General features: G+C 41.9%; 1 protein-coding gene across 2 annotated transcripts in view; it reads left to right on the top strand.

Annotated features, from left to right (window-relative positions):
* The window catches only part of LOC148657726 (cell adhesion molecule DSCAM), a 165,830-nt gene that overhangs the window by 19,496 nt on the left and 123,734 nt on the right, over positions 1–22,600 (top strand). For both annotated transcript variants that reach the window (XM_088638376.1, XM_088638377.1), the window contains exons 2-3: positions 8,620–8,937; positions 9,641–9,787. In XM_088638376.1, coding sequence (XP_088494502.1) covers positions 8,620–8,937; positions 9,641–9,787 — 465 coding nt within the window. The remainder of the gene's footprint in view (positions 1–8,619; positions 8,938–9,640; positions 9,788–22,600) is intronic.

A 22,600-nucleotide genomic window follows, 5' to 3' on the forward strand; every position in this document is an offset into this window, starting at 1 on the left:
GATTTTGCAACTTCTATTTTGCATTTTTACACCAAATATTTGAACAATATAAGAATGCTTTTGAGGGTCATATAATTAAAAAAAATACTTGTACAAAGCAAGATGATAACAAGCTGGAGATACTATATTGATACAAGGCACATTCATTTTTAATTTCTTTTTCTTTCTTTTTAATATTTCAGAACACATAGGCACGTTTTTGGTCCTTTTCCTGTGTTTGTACTGCATTACCACCAGACCGAAAGAAACTACTCTCATATTCCCAATCTCAGACATCTGTATTAGAATTTCACTGGGCTTTTGATGTATTATTTTCATGGAGTCCACAGGAGATGCTCCTATAAATTTACATGTGCAGTACTCACACATTCATGAGCAAAATGAGAGATTTAATTTGCGGCACTTTTTTAAGAAGATTCAATATTTATCAATAATAAGAAATATCAATTTTCAGGTGGTTTTATGTATCTTTAGGAGCTAGCAAGGTTTTCGGCTTTATGTTTCTGGAAATATTTTACAGAAATACTCAAAAATATAATAATATTATGAAACAAAATAGTTTTCTTTAAATTATATCAATAAATATTAAATTGTGTGTAATAATTGCTTTGAGATATTTGCTTTGCAGGTAGCCAGAGTCACTCACAACAAGAAGTCTAGTCCTTGGACAGCTTTCTCTGGAGTTTCTAAACCATTGAACATGTCCCATCAGTTCTTCGTTTGAATTTCTAGTGGGAGAATCATAAATAAGCATAAATAAGCCCATATGTCCCTTTCAGGTTAGTGCCATGTGGTAGGGACAAACCATACGTTCTTCAAAAAGAGTTCTATTCGCAATTGTGCTCTGTTGCTTAATCCAATGTGAAAATTTGAAGGTAATTGCCGATTTCTGCTGGTGATTGTGAACAGTCCCGTTTATTAGCTTCTAACTAGGAAGAAATTAACTGTGTGTTTGGGTATGTTTGGGTATGTCCCCTTGACCAGGACCAGAATGCTGTGCCAGGCACTAGTGTGATCCACCTTGTGCCTTCTGGTACAGTCACACACTTCCAGTCAGGAGGTGCAGTCTGAGCCTGGAAGCCAAGCTAAACAGCTGATACACAGTCAAAGCAAGTACTTGTTAAAACAAAGATACTTCTTGAGATATTTATATACTGTACAAGTACAGTATGTTTTCTAAACCATCAGAGATTTGCAACATACTGTACCTGTTGGTTTGCTGGAAATTAGTTGATTTCATTTCATGTCCTTCTTCTATCCTCATGTCCTTTTGTAAGGGCTAGGGAATAGCCCATGTGCACAGTGTAACCTCCAGTGCATTTCATATCAGCTCCACAGGGCATTATGTGACTGCATTAAAAATATGGACACATCGTTTAGTGTTGCTACGTCAACTGCAATAGTCCTATGGAGGAACTATGGGATTTCTTTACGTTTGTTTTGCTTCTGTCATCAAGTCCGTTTCACAGGTTTAGTGCTAACGTGCTTCAATAGCGATGTTTTTACATGTGTGTACTCTGTGTCTGAAGGGCCCACAGAAGGGAGGGTGATTACAGCACTGCATAGAGGGACCAAGTCATACCAGCCTGGGGTGCTCAATAGGATCCTGAAGCGTGTGCCTCTTCAGTACAAAAACATCTATATTTTTTATGTAAAAGATATTTAAATGAAAGCTGAATCAAAAGCATGGGAGTCTCAGGTCCATCCACTGCATTCGTGGAGCCTTCATCAAAAATTAGCAGTGCCATTTCTGAATTAGCAATGTCGTTTGTCTGGAGGATTTCTCTTCATTCTGTTAACTCTCTCTGGGGACAGATTGCATAGGCAAAGGCAGGTGTTTACAGCCTTCAACAGATCTTCACAACGTCTCCTCTTAACACATTTTCTACATACTTGAATATCCTTGAGAACACAGGCTGCTGTTTTTGGTGCTAGTGCTCAATGGCCTGAGTGCGGTGATGGTTGTGCTCTTCCTCAGCGTGCAAGGCTGCTGTGTGGAACTATGACAGGGTAGAAGGACAGGAAAGGCGAGTCAATCCTGAGGTGATCTTTGGTGCAGTAGGGCTTGAGAGGAGAGTTGCTGTTTTTTCTTCCCAGTCTGCAGTCTGGGGGAGGCTATCGCACGCAGAGCAGAGAGGGCAGGATGTTGGAAGCAGAGCTGACATGCCGCTGCCCCTCTCCTGAGAGCCACACACAAGCAAGCGCGCTGCTGAGTGCTTTCTTCCTTCTCCTCTCATGTACCTTGATAAAAATTTTAAAAATGAATGCTTTCATATTGACACTGACTTAAGCATTTCACCCTCTCTGGTTTTATTGTCTTAAGATATCAGCTACCCTAAAAGCAGGGTTAAATATTTGATGAGTTTGTTAAAAGCGAGTAAAAACACAGGCTCGTAGCTATCACTTTGCCTTCTTCGAGCTCAAAGCCTTTTCTGTTCATCACCTGTCATATGTTTGGACCGAAGGGGGAACTTTGTTGTCTTCCTGCTAATTGGAGGGCAAGTATGTGGTAATGAGGCCATTTTTCCCGTGCTCAGGAAGTTAAAGAAGGAATGGTGTGCATCCCAGGAGGTTGAGTTTCGATTGAAGTTATTGACTTGCTCTCAGGAAACAAAAGTTTGAAGGTGCATTCTCCGTGTCAAAGCAGTATCTGGTGTATATTCTATTTCTAAAGTAATTGAGAGACCCATTTACATCCGGCTGTTTTGTGTTTGCATGCCTGTGGTATGGTGTTTTAGTTGTGTGCCTGGAGTGTGTCGTGCTGATTGTGTTCTCATGGTGTGTTGTGTTGTTTGTGTGCCTGGAGTGTGTGGTGCTGATTGCGTGTTGTTCCTTGTAGCTGTCAGGCAGCGAGGGCTGGTAGCTGATGGAGCTCCAGTTGATGGCTGCCATTGGGTTTCATTTGCCACCAGTGATCTCACGACCCTCCTGTGGACCTGAGGCACAGCTGTGGTGAAATATCTGCAATTCTTAGAGGAATGCTAATTCCATATTTAATTAAATAGGTAAATAATAAACTGTGCAAGAAGAAAATTGTTCCTGCTGTTGGAGGACACTGGCGAGTTCATGCATCATGCTGTTCTTTTTAGGAGACCCCAGGTGGCTGTAAAAACAAGAGTGGGTGTACAACATGAGTCATTTATAAGCTAAAATTCCATATTACTGGTGTTTGACAGATTTATTCATATGAACCCCATATGCAGAGCTCATAGTATTTCCCAGGAGGCAGCGGTTACAGGGAGGCATCACTTTGGATTCTGAGCATTCATTCAAAAATTAGAGTCATATCACCCATGCAGCTGCCAAGAAAAAAATATTTTGTTGCAGACAACTGAGCTCATTGAGAATTGTATGTATTTTAAGGCACCAGTTTGTTCTCTAGTGATGATTTAAAGTAAAAGGTACATGTGGCCGCATGGCTGGCCTGACGCAGCGCAGTGCGAAGGGTTCGATGCCCTGAATTCCCAGCCTGGAGAGTCATGGCCGATGGCCCTGCCTGATAAGAGTGCCATCCGGAGATGGACTGACTGTGGACGGACCACTATGTTCATTTAGTTTATTATTTAAAACAACTGAAGAATAAATAAAATGAACTGTGGTGATTTCAAAAAACAGGACTATCACAACAAACTGTATGGTAATCTTTAAAAAAAAAAGTATAACATGATTTGAGAACTGTTGTTACTGAAATAATTCTTCCCCTTATGCATTAGGACTATGCAATCACAGCCTTGCATGAAAATGAGCTAGAATAAAGACCTCAGGGGACTGGACTGAATTTCAAATGTAGTATACCTATTGTGAGTAAGAATATGGTTTCCTCTTTACAGGAAGTGGCCTCTGACCTGGACTGAGAGGTGTGTCCACATGTGGAAACAGCAGCATGTCCTAATAAGTGTGCAGCAGTCACGTCTTATCTGGGCTATAATTTGGCAAAGAATGCAATAGCAGGCAGGAACTGGAGCCCTCAGACCCTGCCAGCATATTCTCTCAGGCCACAGAAAATTTCTGTCTCTCGCTCAGCACAGCTAATTGGTGCTTATTAAACATAACAAACCACTTAAGCAATCTTGATTTTCCATTTACCTTCAATTATGAGGGCTTACACCTCAGCTCCTGCTTTTCTTTTTTTTACTGTTTCCTTTAAGTATTGATGAGTGTGTCGAAAACATATGTGTGCACGTGTGTGTGCTAGCCCATGTGTTATCGCATGTGTGCTTGTGTGTGTGCATACGTGTGCATGTGAGCCTATGTGCATGCTTTTGTCAGTGTGTGGTAGCCCATGTGTGTACTTGCCCATACGCGCATGTGTGTGTACTGTAAGCATCCTAGCCGTGTGCTAGCCCTTGTGTAAGCCCGAGTGTGTGCGCGTGTGTGTGTGCGCTCGTGTGTGTGTGTGTGTGCGCATGTGTGCATTAAACCAATGGAGCAATGCAAGAGTGGAAACTGCTGCGATTTGAAACCTTGTTAGAAATTTATGAAGTGCTAAAATGTTTTATCCCCAGGGATGGGATTGCCAGCTGTCACTGGTGAGCCATTCGCTGCCTGCCTGCAAGTCAGAGACAGACTGAGACAACAGGGCTAGGCACAAGGCCACATTCAACAATGAGCACACAGGCACTGTCTGGAAATTAACCACTTAGCAATTAGCATGAACTGCAGTGAAAGTAATTCATCTTCCTTCTTGTTCCCCAGCATATCCACACACATTCATACAGCATCAACACTCATGTTTTGAAAAAGATTTCTGGAACTTGTGGCCTGAATTTCGAATATCAAATGACATATGACAAAAAAGACACCTGTCTTCTTTGTTGTTGATGGACATGAAAGTGTTTCATTTTGTTTTTCTGTCCTGAGTTTTTCTCCTGGTTGTCTGACTTTTTCTGTCAGTCACTCTCATTTTGCTGTCAGAAGCTCTTCATTAACGTTTCAGTTCAGTTCCTAACCCTTCCCAGCACAGACCACGTCATATTACAGCAGAATTTGGACACATTATAAAGTGATCCAAGACAAATTAACTTAATTGTCTTCAATTCAGTACTTAATTAACATTCAGAAAAGGCCCCACAAACAGACCCCTATCCTCATCCTAGCGCTAACCTAGCCTCTATATCTATGGACACTACATCTAAAGAACCTCAGTTTATAGTAAGTTGATTTTTTAAAGAATATCCGTTCTTAATCTAAAGAGTAACTGAAGACCTTTCTCCACTGTAGAAACTCCACATGTATGTTGTACATTGTAGATCTCTTTTTTTCCTGGCCTGCTGTGTTGCTGAGCGTCATCACCGTCCAAGTGCTGGAAAAGATGAGGGAAACTAAATGAGCAGGAATGAGGGAAAAGCAGTAAAAGCACACTGGCACTGTTGGGCAGCCTGATACTGTGACGTGACCGGCTGACCGCAGAGTGGTCAGGGATTAAGGCATTCCCTGACCTCACTTGTCTGACATTTTGTTCTAAAATTACAATTTTATTTAGTGCTCTGTTGCTTTATTTCCATCGTGATTCAGGGTGGCACTCATTGGTTACACGTCTGCACCTTGGTCTTCACTGACTTTAGTGGCAGTGTTGCGCAGTGTTGCGCTGGCGGAACTCCTCTTTCAGGGATCAGCTGATGAAAGTCATGTGCGGTGCTGGACAGTGTGTCACCACACATACTCAGGGTCCCAGCTTGGGAGAACACTAACGTAAATAAATCTGCTCTTTCTGCTGCTCTGTGATGACTTCCAGGTTTCTGAAGCACAGCAGCTTTTACCAATGGTTGAAAAGTGCAACTAAAAAAATTATTAGAAGCTGGATGCAGGCTGAGAGTCTTATAAGAAATTGTTCTTGAGTGAAGGAGTGCAGTCTGATTGCAGTTGTAGTGTATTCACTGTGACAGTGTGGTCAGGTGCCTATTCTCACTTACCACCCTTTCCTATGTTAGAGTGTGACCTCCTTCACTTATTTTGTATTTGTTCTGTTTGGTAAAATGTGTTACAGAGGTTATAAAACAAAATTCCCTGAAGCTGTGTCTTAAGGCCAAGGGCATGAGCTATGGTGTTGATTTTTTTAATTAAGCACTGTCCACTGTGGCACTGGAGATTTTAGTCATTGGTCATGTTTCATGACTTTTTACTGAAATTCCTCAAACCAACAAATCAAAACAATTTCCTCTTCATTCTCAGAGTAAGATGAAGGTCTTAATTTCACATTGAGCTGCCAAGTACATTCAATTAATCCTCAGGAATTAGTTGTCGGTATTATTTACCAGAATGCAGCTGAACAAAGTGAATCCGTCTTTTCTAAAACATCTGCAGCAGAACAGGAGGCTCTTCCTTACACAAAGAATTGTGGGCGTGTGGAGCAAGTTGTCCAGCCATGCTGTTGAAGACTGTACCCTGTCTTCCTTCAAGAAACAGCTGGATGTCAACTAGTTTCTAAACAAATGGATTAAATGTGCAGAAAACCTTCCTCTCATAACCCTTCTTATGTTTTTATTTTAGAATTCGAACTTATTTTCTAGATTCTTATTCAGACTCTCTCCTGTCAGCATAACGCCAGCATGCTGGGCTCTTGTACAAGAGAGGCAGTGGGCAGGATAGCCCTGTGTGTAAAAGTCAGACTGCTGCTATAGTAGTCCTGTCAATTTGACTAAAAATAGCATTAGGTTGGGGCCTCCTGCCAAAGCTCAAGTTAATGATGAGTCAGGGCTGAATTATTTTACAGGTCCTGATAACCCCCTCGCCTGGGAACTGTTTGCCTTTTCCTCCGTTCTCCAGGAAACCCTGCTGTCTGTGCGGTGTGCTGAGTCACGTCTCTGCCCGAGCAGGGCTGTCCTACCCACAATCCCCCTCACTCTCAGGACTGGGATTGGATCGTTATACTGCGCTGGTTCTCTCAGGTTAACATTGATCAGTTAATAAGATCATTTCATAAGACCGACACAAGAGTGAGGCAGATGATGCTCTACCCAAAATGAAATAGAAAGAATTAAAATGGTATACACACAGTGTGTAGACAAAGCAGTACCGAAAACACGCTGATGGTGTGTGTTTACAGCAAATGAGAGCAGTTGGCAGACCGCTTGGCCAGTGTGAGGGGCTGGAGCGTCAGGGCAGAGAATGGGAACTGAGAGCTGAGAGGTCACAGGTCTCAGCAGTAATATTACCGAATATACTTGGCAGCACTCACTGCAGCGTCTGAAAACAGGCTTTCTGAGGCTGATTGATGTGATACTTTTCTGCCCATCACTGTTTAAAGGCTTTTTTCCACCCGTAAAGGGATTTTCATTTAGCTTTAATTAACAAATAAATTGTTTGCATCAAAAATTACAACAAACAAGCCCTTGTCAAGCATTTGGGCTGCTGTGCTGAATCTACTTGCCAATCAAATGCTGCCATTGAAGGTAGTGAATTTGATTCCCCACTCCTGTGGGCTCATTCATCACCTGCTATTAGTGAAGTATATTCAGCACTAGGTTACGGAAAGAAGCATGCATTTCTAACCTCTAATGGAATTAAAAAATATGGAGACCAGATCAGACTTTTTATTTCATCTGTTCAGGACCGCATCTTCAGAATCTGACTTTAATGTAATTCAATAGCATATGTATGTGAAAACACAAAGCTTTTATTAAAACACAAGAAAGAGTTCTTCTGTCAGTCCACGTTTGTTGAAGAATGTTTTCCTTGCAAGAAACTGAATACCATGGTAGAGCATTGATTTGGATGCTCACGAGGACAGGCTGAGTTTCTCTTCAGACAGAGTAATGTGAGCCAGTGTTCCTCCTTTGTGCAGTAACGATCTGTGTGCAAACATGGTTATCAAGTCTGGGGCAAATAGAGCAACAGCAGGCGTTTATCTGAAATGCCAGGGTACTTAAGGAAAGGTCAATTATCTAGGCAGGATAAGGTTTAGAGGCATTTTATAGTAACATAAATGAAATAGTGTATATGCACCAATGTTGGGAGCTCACTGTAGAAACAAGGGCTTGTCCTGTAATGAGAGAATGGAGATTATTGTTGTGGGACTGTTGTACTGTATGTGTCTGTTTGCTACTTGTTCACAGAGGGTGTGAATGGACAACTGACTCCAGCAGACTGAATCTGGCCCCCTGGGTCTAGTTGTTTGACATGGTTTCACACTGTAGCATTTCAACACAAGGAGCTAAACTGATTGTCCATTGGCCAATGGTCTCCATTTTTTAGCTGGATTCCAAAGTGCTTGGCCACCCAGTACTGCCTCATCTGGGCCACCAGTACTGCCTCATCTGGGCCACCAGTACTGTCTCATCAGGGCCACCAGTACTGCCTCATCTGGGCCACCAGTACTGTCTCATCTGGCCCACCAGTACTGTCTCATCGGGGCCACCAGTACTGTCTCATCTGGGCCACCAGTACTGTCTCATCTGGGCCACCAGTACTGTCTCATCGGGGCCACCCAGTACTGCCTCATGCAGCAGACAATTTTTCACACTATTAATCTTTCAACTGAGGCAAATGGGTGCTTTTATAAATAAGAATAAAACAAAAAGGGAGAGAAAAGTGTGAATGAGAGCGGTCAGACTTTATCTTAAATCTCACTCCATCTAAAACCTTTCCTGATGTTTCTTTGTTTTTGTTCATGTCTTGCAGTTTTCAGTGAAGACCTACTTTCCAGCTTGTACTTCGTCAATGCATCTCTGCAAGAGGTAGTGTTTGCGAGCACCACAGGGACCCTGGTGCCCTGTCCCGCAGCAGGCGTGCCCCCGGCAACGCTCCGCTGGTACCTAGCAACGGGCGAGGAGATCTACGATGTTCCAGGGATCCGCCACGTCCACCCAAACGGCACTCTCCAAATCTTCCCCTTCCCTCCTTCAAGCTTTAGTAACCTAATCCATGATAACACGTACTATTGCACAGCAGAAAATCCTTCAGGGAAAATTAGAAGCCAAGATGTTCATATTAAGGCCGGTGAGTGTCTCTTTGTCTGCTCGTATACTCGTGTCTGGATGCATTAGTGGTTTGGGTAGCCATGTCAGACTGCAGGGACAGGGAGACTCGGTGGCAGGTAAAGATCTGGGGCTCCCATCTCCCCGCCACAGGGGAACCAGGCAGAATCTCAAACAGCTGAGTCACCTGCTTCCCAGTTTAAGTGTGTAACATGTTTAATGGCTGTTTTTTCAAAGCCAGTGCTACACACCTGCCTAGCTGTTCCCCTGGCTGAAAGCTCCTAAAATTTATGTAAAAAAGCAAAACTGACCCATAAGTTTTGAAACTTTGAAAGCCGTACCATAGTTTTGATAAAAAAGATGCATTTTCATTAACTTTATGACAAAAGGCATGATGGTGAAATGTGCAACATGAATTTCAGTATTATTTATTAGAGCTTGAATAAGAGTAAGCCCCTACCCCCGAGGTAGCCAATGGAATTTCATTTAAAAAAATAAATTTCCGATTTATGTTTTGGAGCTGCGGAGGAGTGAATTACAAATATTATGAGGTTCACAAAGCTAATCTCAGTACAAAAATGCTGACATCCACCCTAAAAGATCTCCCAGCACCTTTCTCTAGCAGTGTATTTATAATCCAGCAATCCACCGAGTCCTTGTTTTAGGATATATTTTCCAATCTCGTGTTTGCGCTGCATTAATGCCAGATCTATCCCCTCCTGCAGTTCTACGGGAGCCCTATGGTGTCCGAGTCGAGGACCAGAAAGCCATGAGAGGCAATGTAGCGGTCTTCAAGTGCATTATCCGGGCCTTAGTGGAGGCCTACATCACTGTTGTGTCATGGGAGAAAGACACAGTCTCAATTGTCTCAGGTAGGACCCTGTTCTGTTTTCCTTGCTGGAAACTCGCTGGAGTTTGACCTACTTCTACACCCCTGTACGCTGCGGGGTGTTTTGCTTGAACAGTGTGGGGGGAGTCCCTAGTTCAGGGGTACAGGAGCAGCAGCTCACCTTCCAGAGCCTTCCAGACCCAGGCTCTGATCGCTAACTGCTGCTCTCAGTGTCTGAGATGCTCTTCCAGTATGTGGGCTTCCTGATCAATGTTGCGTGGTACAGCTATGCTTTTGAATTGTTTTGCATTTATTCCCTTGTTAAAGAAATGCATTTGTTTTGCCATGACCTCTTAAGAATGGGAATATCTTTACCATTATTTAAGTGTGGATTACAATGGCTTTCTGTATAAGAAACAAAAGCAAGATTTTTTTTCTCATGATTTTTAAAGATTATTTTCCCGCCAAAACTCTTTGGCTTTGTTTTCAAGAGATTTGGTCAAAGGTTTTGGACAAATGTATGAATAGATGTTTTCCATATGTAGGTAATGTGTAGATGTTATTAAGATTTTGGTGTCAATAGAAAATACAGTATAGTTACTGTATTTTGACCTAATTAGTTGTATTATTATAAAGAAAAACAAGTTAGCATTTTATATTGGTTGATTGAAGATATTTTGCTTTTTAGAACAGATACTTTAATTATTATGGTTAACTAGATAGTACAGTATATGGGTAACATTTTCATTTCAAGTGTAACTTTTGTTTTGGGCTGTTGATGTTCAGTGTAGAGATTATAGGGGTTTGAAAAGTGTGATAACAAACAGACGAAGATCTTTTGTTAAAACACCATTTAATGCAGTCTTTCTGATGAGAGAAGTGGCAGCTCCTCAGCAGGAGAGTTTGTGTGTCTGGTTGTGTTCTTATGTGTATTATTATTTTCACTGGGAAGGCTCCGTCATCATGTTGTGTTGTTGCTGGTTTGGGTTTTGTGGAGGAGAGTTGTTTTCAGAGCTCAGATGGAGCTCTGTCCTGGTCTACTAAAGTGTGCCAATTGTGTCACTGTGCTGCACTGTATTGACCCAGTTATTCCTCAATTGAAGCCATTGTGTGACTGGCTTGGTAATTTACATCTGATAAATGGAGCACTCTTCTCTTCAATAGCGTGTCCCTTGGGGCAATTTCACTTCACATGGGGCATTTAGCACACTCAATAGCCACGCTGATAACGTGCGTGGACGGAGGGCAAATGCTGAGTTTTGAATTTATTTACTGAAGCACAGAGGAATCCATTAAGAAATCTATATCAATCTGTTTTTCTTTCTGTAATAGCTTTGTCATTATAGCACTCCAAATACAGTAGAGTTTAATTCTTTTTAAATTATGCTAGATTCTGCAATGGAGAATACGGTATGTACAGCACTGAACCTGATGCGGTAGCCTCCTAATTTATTCATACTTTTGATGAACTGTAACTAAATGTAAATATACGGTATATACCGTAGGATACTAATATAATGGCCACCATGGACTATTGAAAAGGTAGGTTTTCTCAAACTTTAAATTTCTTTGTCCTGTTTAGAACAGATCTCAGTCAAAGATTGGCCAGTTTATTTTAGCCAATATCTGACCCTTTGTTTCATCACAAATTGATGTTACAACAGCAAAATAGGACAAAGCCTACAGTATATCAAACTCAATTACCTAAAAGTTAACAGAGCACAAATTCCGTATTCTTTTTTGGTCTCCAGTGGAACATTACTATTTTTTTGGCTGACTTTTCTTTCCAAAATAACTTACACTTGTACCCATTGATACAAATGGGTATTTTTGCTGGAGCAGTTTGGGCGAAGTTCCTTGCTCAAGGGTGAAACAGCGGTGTCTCACCTGGGGTTTGACTGTGACTCTGAGCGCTAGGAAACTTTTTAGTTGAAACTGCGTTAAAAAACATTTTTTTCTGAGAGCTCAAGAACAGTGAGGCTTTTCTCATGGAGAATAGAAGAAAAATTAATAGCACACCATCATGCTTTAATCCTGTCATGCTGTATATGTAGCTGTTGTTTGCCTCTGTGTCTCTCTGTTCTCCCAATCCTCCAAGAAGAAAGTCTGCTGTCTTTTATACAGTACATGGCAGGACCAGTCTCCTCTTGCTGTTTCAATGGGTTTATAGTGTAAAGGCAGTAAGCATCTAGGCTCAGTTGTCTTATTCAGAGAATGTGCAGAGTATGGCATATGCAGAGAGTTGTGAAAGAATGACTTTCAACAAACTACTGGGTAAAACAGGCCTTTTCTGTTGTCAAGCTGAAACGCTTGAGATACTATACGTGTCTGACCCTGTCGATCAATGAAACAGAGTGCAATATTTTGTCTTTTGTCACTTCTTGGTTGTTTCTGGAAAATGCATTGTCCTGTTTCCAACAGCTTCTAAACATTTTTGAAAGAATACTTTTGTAACAAGCAAGTACAATTTTCAGCAGAAAAACCTTTTTTTTGGGCTCTCAGTTCTTCTTGAACTTATCAGAATGACTGTGATTAGTCCAGTCATGCTTTGTTGTTAAATATTTGATGATAGAAGCATTCATTGCATGTGCAAATGTGCCTTTTCTTGCATTTGATTTAGAGACGGGTGGTTCCTTCGTGTTGGAGATCAAGGCTTGTTAAGTGTGTGGACCAGCACAGCTTTGTGTTCTAAACTCACAGCAGAATGACCCCACTGCTAGTCTGCCGCATAAATTCAAGGGTTTTCAGACTTACTCCTTCAATGATTCATGAAAAAAGACAGGGCACTTGGTCTCATAAGGAACAGAATAAAACTATCCTACCGCTGAGATAAATAATTCATTTTTATTGCACATATTTGTTAGTTATAGTTCACCATAAGCACACTTCCTCGCCCCCTCGATCCTATACTGGGATCTGACCCACTTTGTAACTAATGAAGTGAAAACTCAGTGCATGCACTTGAAAAGCAATCCCATACCGTTTTCACCCAAACCCGCTCTGCAGTCTAAACAGAATACAAATTTTGGTAGGCACAGTCGCTGCACTCTTACCCTGAGCTTACCCTGAGGCGGTGTGTCGCGACCGGCCAGCGCCAGCGGGACAGACACTGCACACATCACCACCACATCCTCATCCCTCCCAGGGCTGCTTTCTGCTCAGCGTGAGGGACTGCCCTCAGGGGTGGAGTAAAGCAGCGCTGTGCAGGTCTTGTCCGAGGTGCAGTTTTGTATTCAAGGCCGGTTCCTTAAGCCAAGGTCCAGAGCGAACACGACCCAGAACAAGCTCCGATACAGTGTGTCGTGTTGCACTCCCAACACGATTTCCACATTGCTGTTCTTCCTGTGTGTGGTTTTCGTGATGAATTCTTTGCTTATTTTGCATTATTTTGTATTCTTAGATCCCAGTCCAGCTTTGCAGCATTTATAAAGTGATTAGAAACATGAAGTTTGTTTGGGAGAAAGGCCAAGGAGGTCAAATTGGAACTGTTATTACCGTGTTTCCATAGTTAAGTGAACCCAAGCTTGACTGAATTATCTGAAATTATACTGTTAATATGTAGCAAGTCTGCAATTCCCAGTGTGATGTCACCTGTGATGGGTGCTGTCGTACTGTATATGAGATGAGAATTAACAGAAGAGTATGAGAAATATCTCCAGATGAGATACTGTGAGATAAGAAAAGGACAGGAGAAGGTCCAGTGCTGAATTTTCCTTTAAAATCTGTAAATTACAATATATATATATAGATTTTTCTCTTCTTCTTATGGGACTGAAGCTTTCTTTTCATTGCTAGAGCCTTGTTGCATGTTTCAGCCCTTTAAACCCTTAATTAACTATTTTGATGATTGTATTTTCCCTCAAGCAGAATTAATCTGAGGTGACCTTGCGTAGCAGACGTGGCTCATAGAATTCAGTTGTCTGAATTTGAAAGAGGTGATCTTGTCAGGGTGACAGGGTGGCAGAGTCTTTGGGTGCTAAGGGTGCACACCTGTGTCCTGTGCACTAGGAAAACACGGTCTTGCAATGCAAACAAGCCTGGTTCAAAGCTCCACAAGCCATTTCATCTCAAGACCAGGGCCACTCCTTTTGGCTAATAAGCTTGCTCTGGCGGACTGGTTAAAAACATTCAAGTTATCCCTGCAGGAAAAAAAAAGTATAATTGCATAGTGGTGCATAGCGCAATTAAGCAGCAGTGATGGAAAAAGTGAAGTTAATTATAATATGAATTACTTCTCAAAATAAGGACCGCTTAACATTTCTTTGAAGCCTGTTCTATTAAAATCAGAATGCGTGCCGTAGCTCGTAAGCCTTGGCGTTGTTACCAACATACCATTAACCTGTCATGTATTTTTAAATCTATCTTTGCTTTCAAATTCATCGCTTCACACATCTTTTCTGTTCTTTGATTAATAATTGACTTAAAAATTAATAGGGGGAGAAAACAAAAGCAAAGTGCCTGTTTCTAAACTCGTGGTAACTCGCTGTGTGCTTTGCGTGTGTGTGCTCATACCTTGAGTGTGTAGACTCGTGTGTGCACTTGAAGAGCTCGCTGGAGCTTCTGAAATGATGCAGTCATGTGACCGCAGGAAAGGACCGTCTGTCTTCTCCATCTTCTTCTTTTTAATTTTCCCTGCACAAAGCCAGTATCAGTGATCAATTCCATCATAATATGGCCATGAACTCGAAAGAAGATATCGATCAACCTCACGCTCTCGTATTCCCAGTGCTAATGAACAGGATACAGGGAAAGGGCGCTCTTATTGAGCCGTTCTCCTCTGGCAGGCAGTGCTGGGAGGTTGTGGTGCAGTCCCAGCGCCCCAGGATATGTGCTCTGGCTTGTCTGCTGCTGCCCTGCTGACACCCCAGGGCTGGTTTGCTGCAGAGGCTCCGCTGGTCAACCGCTGAGTGAGCAGATTTCTCAGACAGAAGAGCTGTGGCCAGGTGATCTAAGCGAGCCCTCTTCCTTATTTATTACTTCCCTGCGCGCATGTGATCGTTTTTTCTGCAACAGACTGCGGGGAGGTTAGCAAGTAAAAACACTTGGGGTCAGATTAAGTTCAGGATCCGCTTGGCCCCTGCCAACTTCACCATGGTCACTAGCATCTTCCCACTATACAATACGGTAAAGGAATAAATCTCCATATACATTTGACCTGGGACACTTTCTAATTAGGCCTATGATTTTGCCCAGTGGGCCAAATTCATATCTCTATGAAAGTGAATGCTCTGCATAGATAAACCTCTGGTTACATTGTTTTTCATCAGCAGCCCTAAACGATATGAAGATCAAGGTATGATGAGCCAACTGTATTTAACAGTGTATGAGTAATATCTATCTCATAAGCCCTGCTTAGGATCAGCATTGTAATAATCATTTCTTCTTAGAGGATCTCCTTGGTACAAAATCATCCATTAGGTGGAATAGTTGCTTCCTTCTTGAGCAATAGGACAGATTTCACAGTCTTTGTTTGCTGACATTTGTGAGCATTTGCCAACCCATTTAGCAGTGCGACCTCAGTTTTAAGCCAGACCCTTCAGCAGTGCTGCGAGGAAAAAAAGCCCCACTGCTCGCTTAATTGCCTGTTCCTAATGTTGCCCTGTCACAGATATCAGAGGCAGTGTTTACAAAGAGACGGATCGTTTTCATACTTGTAACTTTTTTTTTACTTCGTGGTGTGCATGTTTTTGTAGTATACCCATGTGTTTTTTTAAAGAAATGGATAGGTTGCATAACATAATTATGATTACATATGTAATTATCTGTTTTTTTTTTCAGTAAAAGCATATAAGTGACGTTAAGCAATAGCTATCCGAGTGAAAAATTAATGTTTCACTGAAATCCAGTTTTCTATAGAGTTGGATTCCTCTCACAGAAAAAGTCTCTCAGTGGACACCAACAGAAAAGACTCAGAGTGAAAAAGAGACATGTTCAGGGTCAACGTCCATGTTGTTCAGACATATTTCATGCTTTTTTATAACGTTGAAGAACTGTTTTGGTGCCTTTAGAAAGACTGGAAAGAAGACAACATGTGTAAAGTAAATGTACAGTAGTTACCTGGTCAGTAGCCTCAAAGCCACAGTTTAAAAGTATATGTTCTTTTAAGATGCTGCACACTGCTGCTCATACTGGGATATTCATAGGAGACAAATATAACTGATCGTTGCTCTGAAACACGAAGAGACCTAATTTCTTGGCACTTTTCGGTCTCAGCAGCCTCAGGAACAGACATTTCTGTCCTGTTGCTTGGAAATGCAGCATTTTTTAAAATGGCAACAGATCACAAAATACACCTTTGGTTTGTCTTGATTTTCAGACAGTCAGCTTCAGATACAGTAACTCATAAAACCAAGACTAAGATCTTCCCCCAACATGAACACTCCGGCTCCACTGAACCCTCTCTGAACCTCATCAATATCTAGATTCTCTTCGAAATTTTACCCTCTCAAATTACACAAAGAAATTCTAGACTTGGGACATAAAGAAGCACCTCCAAAGGCAGTTTCGATAGAACAGGCGGTGCCGTCAGCAATGACAAAGCAAGGCCACGGCCCTACAAGGAGTTCTCACTTCCTCCTTACTCAGGCCCTCGGAATAAAGTCATCAGCTGCGATGCTCATGTGCTTCAGGGGGCATCACCGTGCCTCAGATGTAACAAGAAGCCTACTGCAAAAAACAACGTTTCAGGCTTGAGATAACGGTGCTCCTGCGTGAGGGGTTTCAGATTGTTTCTTAGCTGTTAATGCCAGGCTGCTTATGGGGAAAAAGAACACAGTATCTGTGTTATTAAACTATCTTATTGTTTACTGTTGCACTGACAGTACAACCGGTGGGTGAGAAGGTCAAGTACCAGAAGACCCCACCTCTCTGTGCATTACAGACTGCTTCTTGTCAATTAGCGCCGTCCTCACCTGCAGAGGGAACATTAATGGCTTCATTTGTAGTCTTCATTTAAATACACTGACTCTCAGAGTTTTCTTTGCAAGTCCAGGGAAATATGGAAATGCAGAGGGACAGAGGGAATTACTTTTTGCAAAATTCTACTGCCATGCCATTGTGGATGTTAAATTATATGGATTGAAGAACATTATGTTTCTGAACATAAATTTAAAGCAATCAAGATTTAAACTTAATTTAAAAAAAAATAGCTGGCATAAAATTAGGTGATATAGGCCAGTTGCAACACCCAAGCATTTTGAGGAAACATGGCTTTCCTGGTCCAGACAGTTTGATCCAAAGACAACCTCTCCAGGCCTTCAGAATAGAAGGAGACAGGGGCACACAGCTCTGAGCTGCTCTCACAAGGTGCCCAGGGAAAGTCAGGGAGTAACATGGCGCCATTTGGCTGCAGCAACCATGAAGTGTGGTCGAAGCAAGGTTCCTCTCTCTATAAAGAGGAGACTTCTAAAACTGTGTTATCCGCCTTATTGTGTTAGTTCTGTCTTTTCTTCTGACACGAGGGTTTCAAGTGTGGCTGTGCTGAAGAAAGTGGGTCAGGCATTGCACAGAGAGCAGAATTCGCTCCTGGAGACCCCAGTCTTGTGCTCTGTGATTGTGCTTTTGCACACTCTGCGGTAAAACCTCTTCGCCTTTTTGCATTAAGAGCAGCTTGCTGGAGAATACAGATTGCCCAGCAACCTGCCACCCCTACGCTCCAGAAAAGCCCAGCTCTGTCCAGTCATCTACAGCAGCAAGCAGTGCCTTTGCAGAGGGAAAAAATAGAATACAGAAGCAAAATCAATACCTCTGTGCATTAATCATGCGGCTGCCAGAGAGAATTATGGGAGAGTGGAGTGAAGGGTGTGTGCTAGTGTCATCAGTATGTGCTGTGTGATGTCGATGTGGGGCAGGGATTGGTGTGATGTGTTTTATGTAAACTGGTAGCAGGCTTGTTCTGACAACCCTTTAGCCCTTATTTTCTTTACTAGTGGACTTACCCTCACAAAGTTGAAGAAGGCATTTTGATTTCTGTGTGAAGGAAGAAGCCTTGAGCTGTGAGAGCTCTGCAATGTTGCCAGTAGCTCCGGATTGAAGCAGTGTGCTCAGTGCAAAGGGTCCTCCAGTGGGGTTTCTATAGAGACTAGAGATAATGCACAGTATTTTTTGAGTGTGTCACATTTTTATTATTACTTAAAAAGGCTTAACTACAGTGGTTAGGGTGTATTGTACAATTTCTGAGTATGCAAAATAAAAAAAATAAATCACAGTGTCTTTTGTTTCTGTATATATGGCTGCAGTTTTTCTTTGCTATTAGTAAGCAGTCTAAATGAACTGCTGTCTGGATTGAGAGCCTTGCTGGAAATAGAAGAGCCTTTGTCAGGGTGGCACTGTATCCATCTCCAGCTGAAGGTGTATGAACTTGAGCACACCAGCCCTTGTTTCTCACGAAGAAGCAGTCTCGTTCTGTCAGCTTCTTGTTTCTTGTGTATGGAACAAGCAAGGCAAAGCTGAAGTGCAGAGGATGCTTTCTGAAGACTGCTGTGCTGTGTGCCTGGGGAATGCTTCTGTGAGCTGGTGAGGGACATGGCTCTGGTGTTTGGAGTGTGTGCTGGTGGAGTTAAAGCGCCTGCTGTTGTTCACAGTGCATGCCTGGGTGGTTGCCAGTCTCAGGTGAGCTCGGGGATTCATCTTTAATGAACCGCTTCCCCTGAGCACACCTGGGGATGAAGCCATGTCACCTACTGTACCTGCACTGCCAGTGAAGAGCAATGGAGACCAGGAATGCTGTGCATGTTTACCAAGCACAAACGTGCCCTGATGTGATAGTATTGGACCTTGTCTGGAGACAATTACAACAGCTCTGCTGGGATTCATACACAGACGTACTGTATATGTGCTGTGTTTTGCCCTTATTCAGAGCCCATAAAGAAAATACTGAAGAGGAGAGTCAGAAGTGGGTTCAGAAGTATCTGCTCCGTGCACATTTCTCAGAGTGGGATGGAAGGATGTAAGGCAGGAACACTTAGCTTACAACTAGAAACACAACCTGACATTTTTAAAACTTAGTAAATCATTAAGAACGGCAGTTTTCAAAATAATAAGATATGTGTTCACATTATTGTCTAGTAATGACCTTGTTTTAAGCAATGGCAGTACCTAAAATAAAATTATTTGACTAGTGCATCAACTGTTACCAATAATTTGCTCTAAGATAGAAGAGCTACTAATTAATCATGATAGGCAAAAACCTTATTCTGGGGGTTGCGTCATATAGAATCCTCTGAGTCATGCACATTAACCAGTGTCCATAACTGGATCTAAGTAGAATTTTTACCAAATTAAAAATAGCTAAATCAGGTCACTAAATCATTTTTTTTCCCTTTGTCCACCAAATGAGAGATGTCTTAGTCTCTCCTGAGTAACCACAAAAATGCTGTTTAAGTAGGAAGCGAAGTAAAATTTTTAAAATTGACACGATCGCATTGTATTCTTTTGCATGAAGGAGCAAGTTCAAGACTACTTGCAGTGCTGTTTACTGATGAACAGGTGCAATATGGTGGCGATTAGAGCATTAAGGGTGAAAATGATTACAGAATAAATCTGTGAGCGGAAGGACTAAGCATGGCTTAATCTTTAATAAACAGTGATGTTCCAGTGTGGCGCCACTTGTTATAGCAGGACTTTCCAAGGCTTCATGGATTACTCTGCGCTGGTGGACTGGACAGAGGCCAGGGCACCAATGGCTGTGGTCCAGAAACAGATTAGTAATAAGCACAGCATGAGCTAATTGTGGACAGAACAACCAATTAATTTCTCTTTATAGACTTGTAGATGGTGAGCACAATTTACTGTGCATCTGCAGAGGAGGGTATGGTGACGATGAGCAATTCACTGGAATGCTTTGCCTATGTAGGAGCCTCCTGTGTGCAGTAAGGGAGCATGTTTAATGAATGGAGCTGCGTAAGGAGTTGTAGTTCATTGCGTGGTGTGGTCACTAGCTTAGAAAAATGGTTTAGAAAATCCTCTAATGGCACAAAACTATGAAGTGACTGGAGGCTTTTTGTGTCTCATTGATCCCCTGCAGAGGTGGTACAATATAAAAATATCCCATTTTTAAAGCAGAAACTTTCTCAAACAGCTCTTTGTACATTTACTAATGCACCCAGGAATGGAATTAATTCAACTTTAAAAATAGATCTAAAAAATCACAGGACATTTGAAAAAGAATACAGGTAAAAAAATCACGATAGCTTTTTATCATGAAAAGTCAAAAGAAAAGGATTGCAAAGTTATTCTGAGGTATGACCTCCCGAGCACTAATGCGATCCTGGCTGGACTGATGCTCTGATCTGATCAGCCTCCGGACAGACTGCTGTGGGCTGTTCCACCACTCTTCCCCATGCAGGAGTGGCCCGCTGGCAAAGCCTGGCCAATCGCAGTTGTTTCCTGTTGATGGCATTGGAGAATGGTCCCAGAGATGTTCTGTTGGCACTCAGGGTAGGAGAAAAGGCTGGACATGGCAAGACCTCAGATTTGTCATTTCACGTCATTGTAGCTTCAGCACTTTGTTGCCTTGCATTGTCTTCCACAGCACATCAGGATTAACTTTCAGTAACAACAACACAACCGACTCAAGTACTTAGAAAATGTGAACATTAAGAGAGCACTCAGTCTGCACCATGGCATGCTACTGTTAAAGGAGATTCCTGTACATTCTCACACTTCCACTAAACTACACTTTGGCTTGAACAACGGGCCAATCAGCATAACTGTCTCCAGGACATCTCCATCAGGTCTGCTGGGGGCAAATCAGCATCACGGAGGAATGATGCACTCATCCACGCTCTCTGATGCCAGCTCGGCTGTTCTCTGGCCCACAGCTGATGGCAATTTCATCTTCCAGCTGCCAGTATGTAACCTCTGCAAGCATGCAGGTCAGTTTCATGCAGACCGCAAGTAACAGTCATTCTGTTATGCATCTTATTTAAAAACTACTAAGAAATCTATTTAAAATACAAATGACATTCCATATGTGAGAAAGAAGTTATTGTTGTACGACTGTAGTGTTTGTGTTGAGCCGTAGTGTGAAGACCCTCTTTGTATGAGCTTGACTTCTAAGATCATCCAGGGATGGGATGGGGATGCGGGTTAATACTTAAAGCTGATAGATTTGGATGGGGGGCGTTTTAAATCTGCTTTTTAATTACAATCAGAAGCCCATCCCAGTATATCTGTCCATGAGATTTTCTGCCACAGATGTTAACACTAGAGAAATTGAAGGACTGTGATAATTTGCACTACAAAATTAGAAATGATCAAAAAGAAAGTTATATGGATGTTGATTTCCAGAGTTATGTATCTGTTATTTCCAAACTATGTTTAAAAATACAGACTGCAGGGATTACTGGGATTAAAAAATGTGAAAGGCTGTAGCACATCAGTCTGGTTAAGTTACAAAAGCAATTTCAATGCCTTTGTAATGGAATTTTCACATTTATGTAATGTAATTTTAGTTTAGTTTGCCAAACATTACAGTATACGTAAATACATTTGATATGCATCACAGCATACCATACTATTTAATATTTATTCTGTTTATTTTTCTGCTGCAATTAAGTGTGCAGATAAAGAAATGCTGTAGTTATTTACTGCTGTTCTTCATGTTTGTTCAATTTTAGTCATGTTCATATCTGGCATCAGTCTGTTAGCCAATGAGAATGCAGCTGGCTGCTTTTCTGCTGAAACCCTTGCAGCTTAAACTGAGAGGATATAATTTACTCTGAAGATGTAATATACTCTGAAGACCACTTTCGTCTTCAGAGATGCTGTCCTGTTCTTTCATAATGTGATTTCTTCGTCATAGTTTTGCCTTTTCATTTCTTGTCTTAGAAATAAGCTCTTCTGAAAGAAAATCACACAAGGTCACTCTCTCCAAAACCGCAGACTGTGCCGAGTTTGCCTTCAGCCACAATAAATGATCTCTGAGAGAATGGGCAGTTTAATTTTCTTTTCAGATGTTTTGTAAGATAACTAACATAAAAGCATCTTTTCTGTCAGATGAGTGAATACCTACTGTTCAGTCCTATTTCAGGATGTTTTTGCAGTCTTCAGTTTTCTTTAACAGCTGTGTGTATTTTTTTCATTCACACTACTTAGCACAAGAAGTGTAATTAAACATCAGATGGCGATGATTTTAAACATTTATTGTTATCCTCATATAGAGAAAAAGCAATAATGGCAATATTAAGAATAGATACAGAGGAAGCTACACTGTACACACTTCAGGAAGCTGAGGAAGAAAGCTGGATTGTCCACTCTACACTGATGTTTTCAGGAAAGCCCAAAGAATTAAAAACAGATAGTTTCCTTTCTTGCTGCTGCTTTGAAAACTGATCAGCAGTATCTTAATTTCATGCAAGATCTTCATAACGCAAGTCTCCAAGGAACAGGGGAAGCATACAGAAACAATGAGGAGCCGAGGAGCTGGACTTACTGTTTTTTAATTAATGTCTGTTATCACTGGTGTCTTTGTGAAGAAGTTTTTGGTGAATCTGGGAAATGGAAGAGAGTCGGGTGGTAGGTTCTGGTTCCTGGGGACAGCAGGATACTGGTACTTGTTTCTGTGAGCTCACAGTCAAACTGCAGCAGGGCGAAGGCTTTCTGGCGGGGTACACAGAAGCATGGTGTCTTTGGGTACAAGGTGCTCTTCTTTGTCTCTGGAGAACGCAGGCTTTTTCAGAGCCAGTGGGAGACTTTACACCAGAGGCTGGAGCCAGTCTGTTCCTGCCATTCACCAGCCCACGTGAAGGGCTGCTGTTCTTAGAAAGGCGAAGCTCAATCCCAACCCCGGACACACCTCCTAGGATTCCAAGGACACATTTTAAAGGTCGTGAAAAAAGTGACCTTCTCATCTTCT

Source organism: Lepisosteus platostomus, chromosome 7 (genome assembly GCF_059453375.1).
Source record: "Lepisosteus platostomus isolate fLepPlt1 chromosome 7, fLepPlt1.hap1, whole genome shotgun sequence".
NCBI classification, from domain to species: Eukaryota; Metazoa; Chordata; class Actinopteri; order Semionotiformes; family Lepisosteidae; genus Lepisosteus; species Lepisosteus platostomus.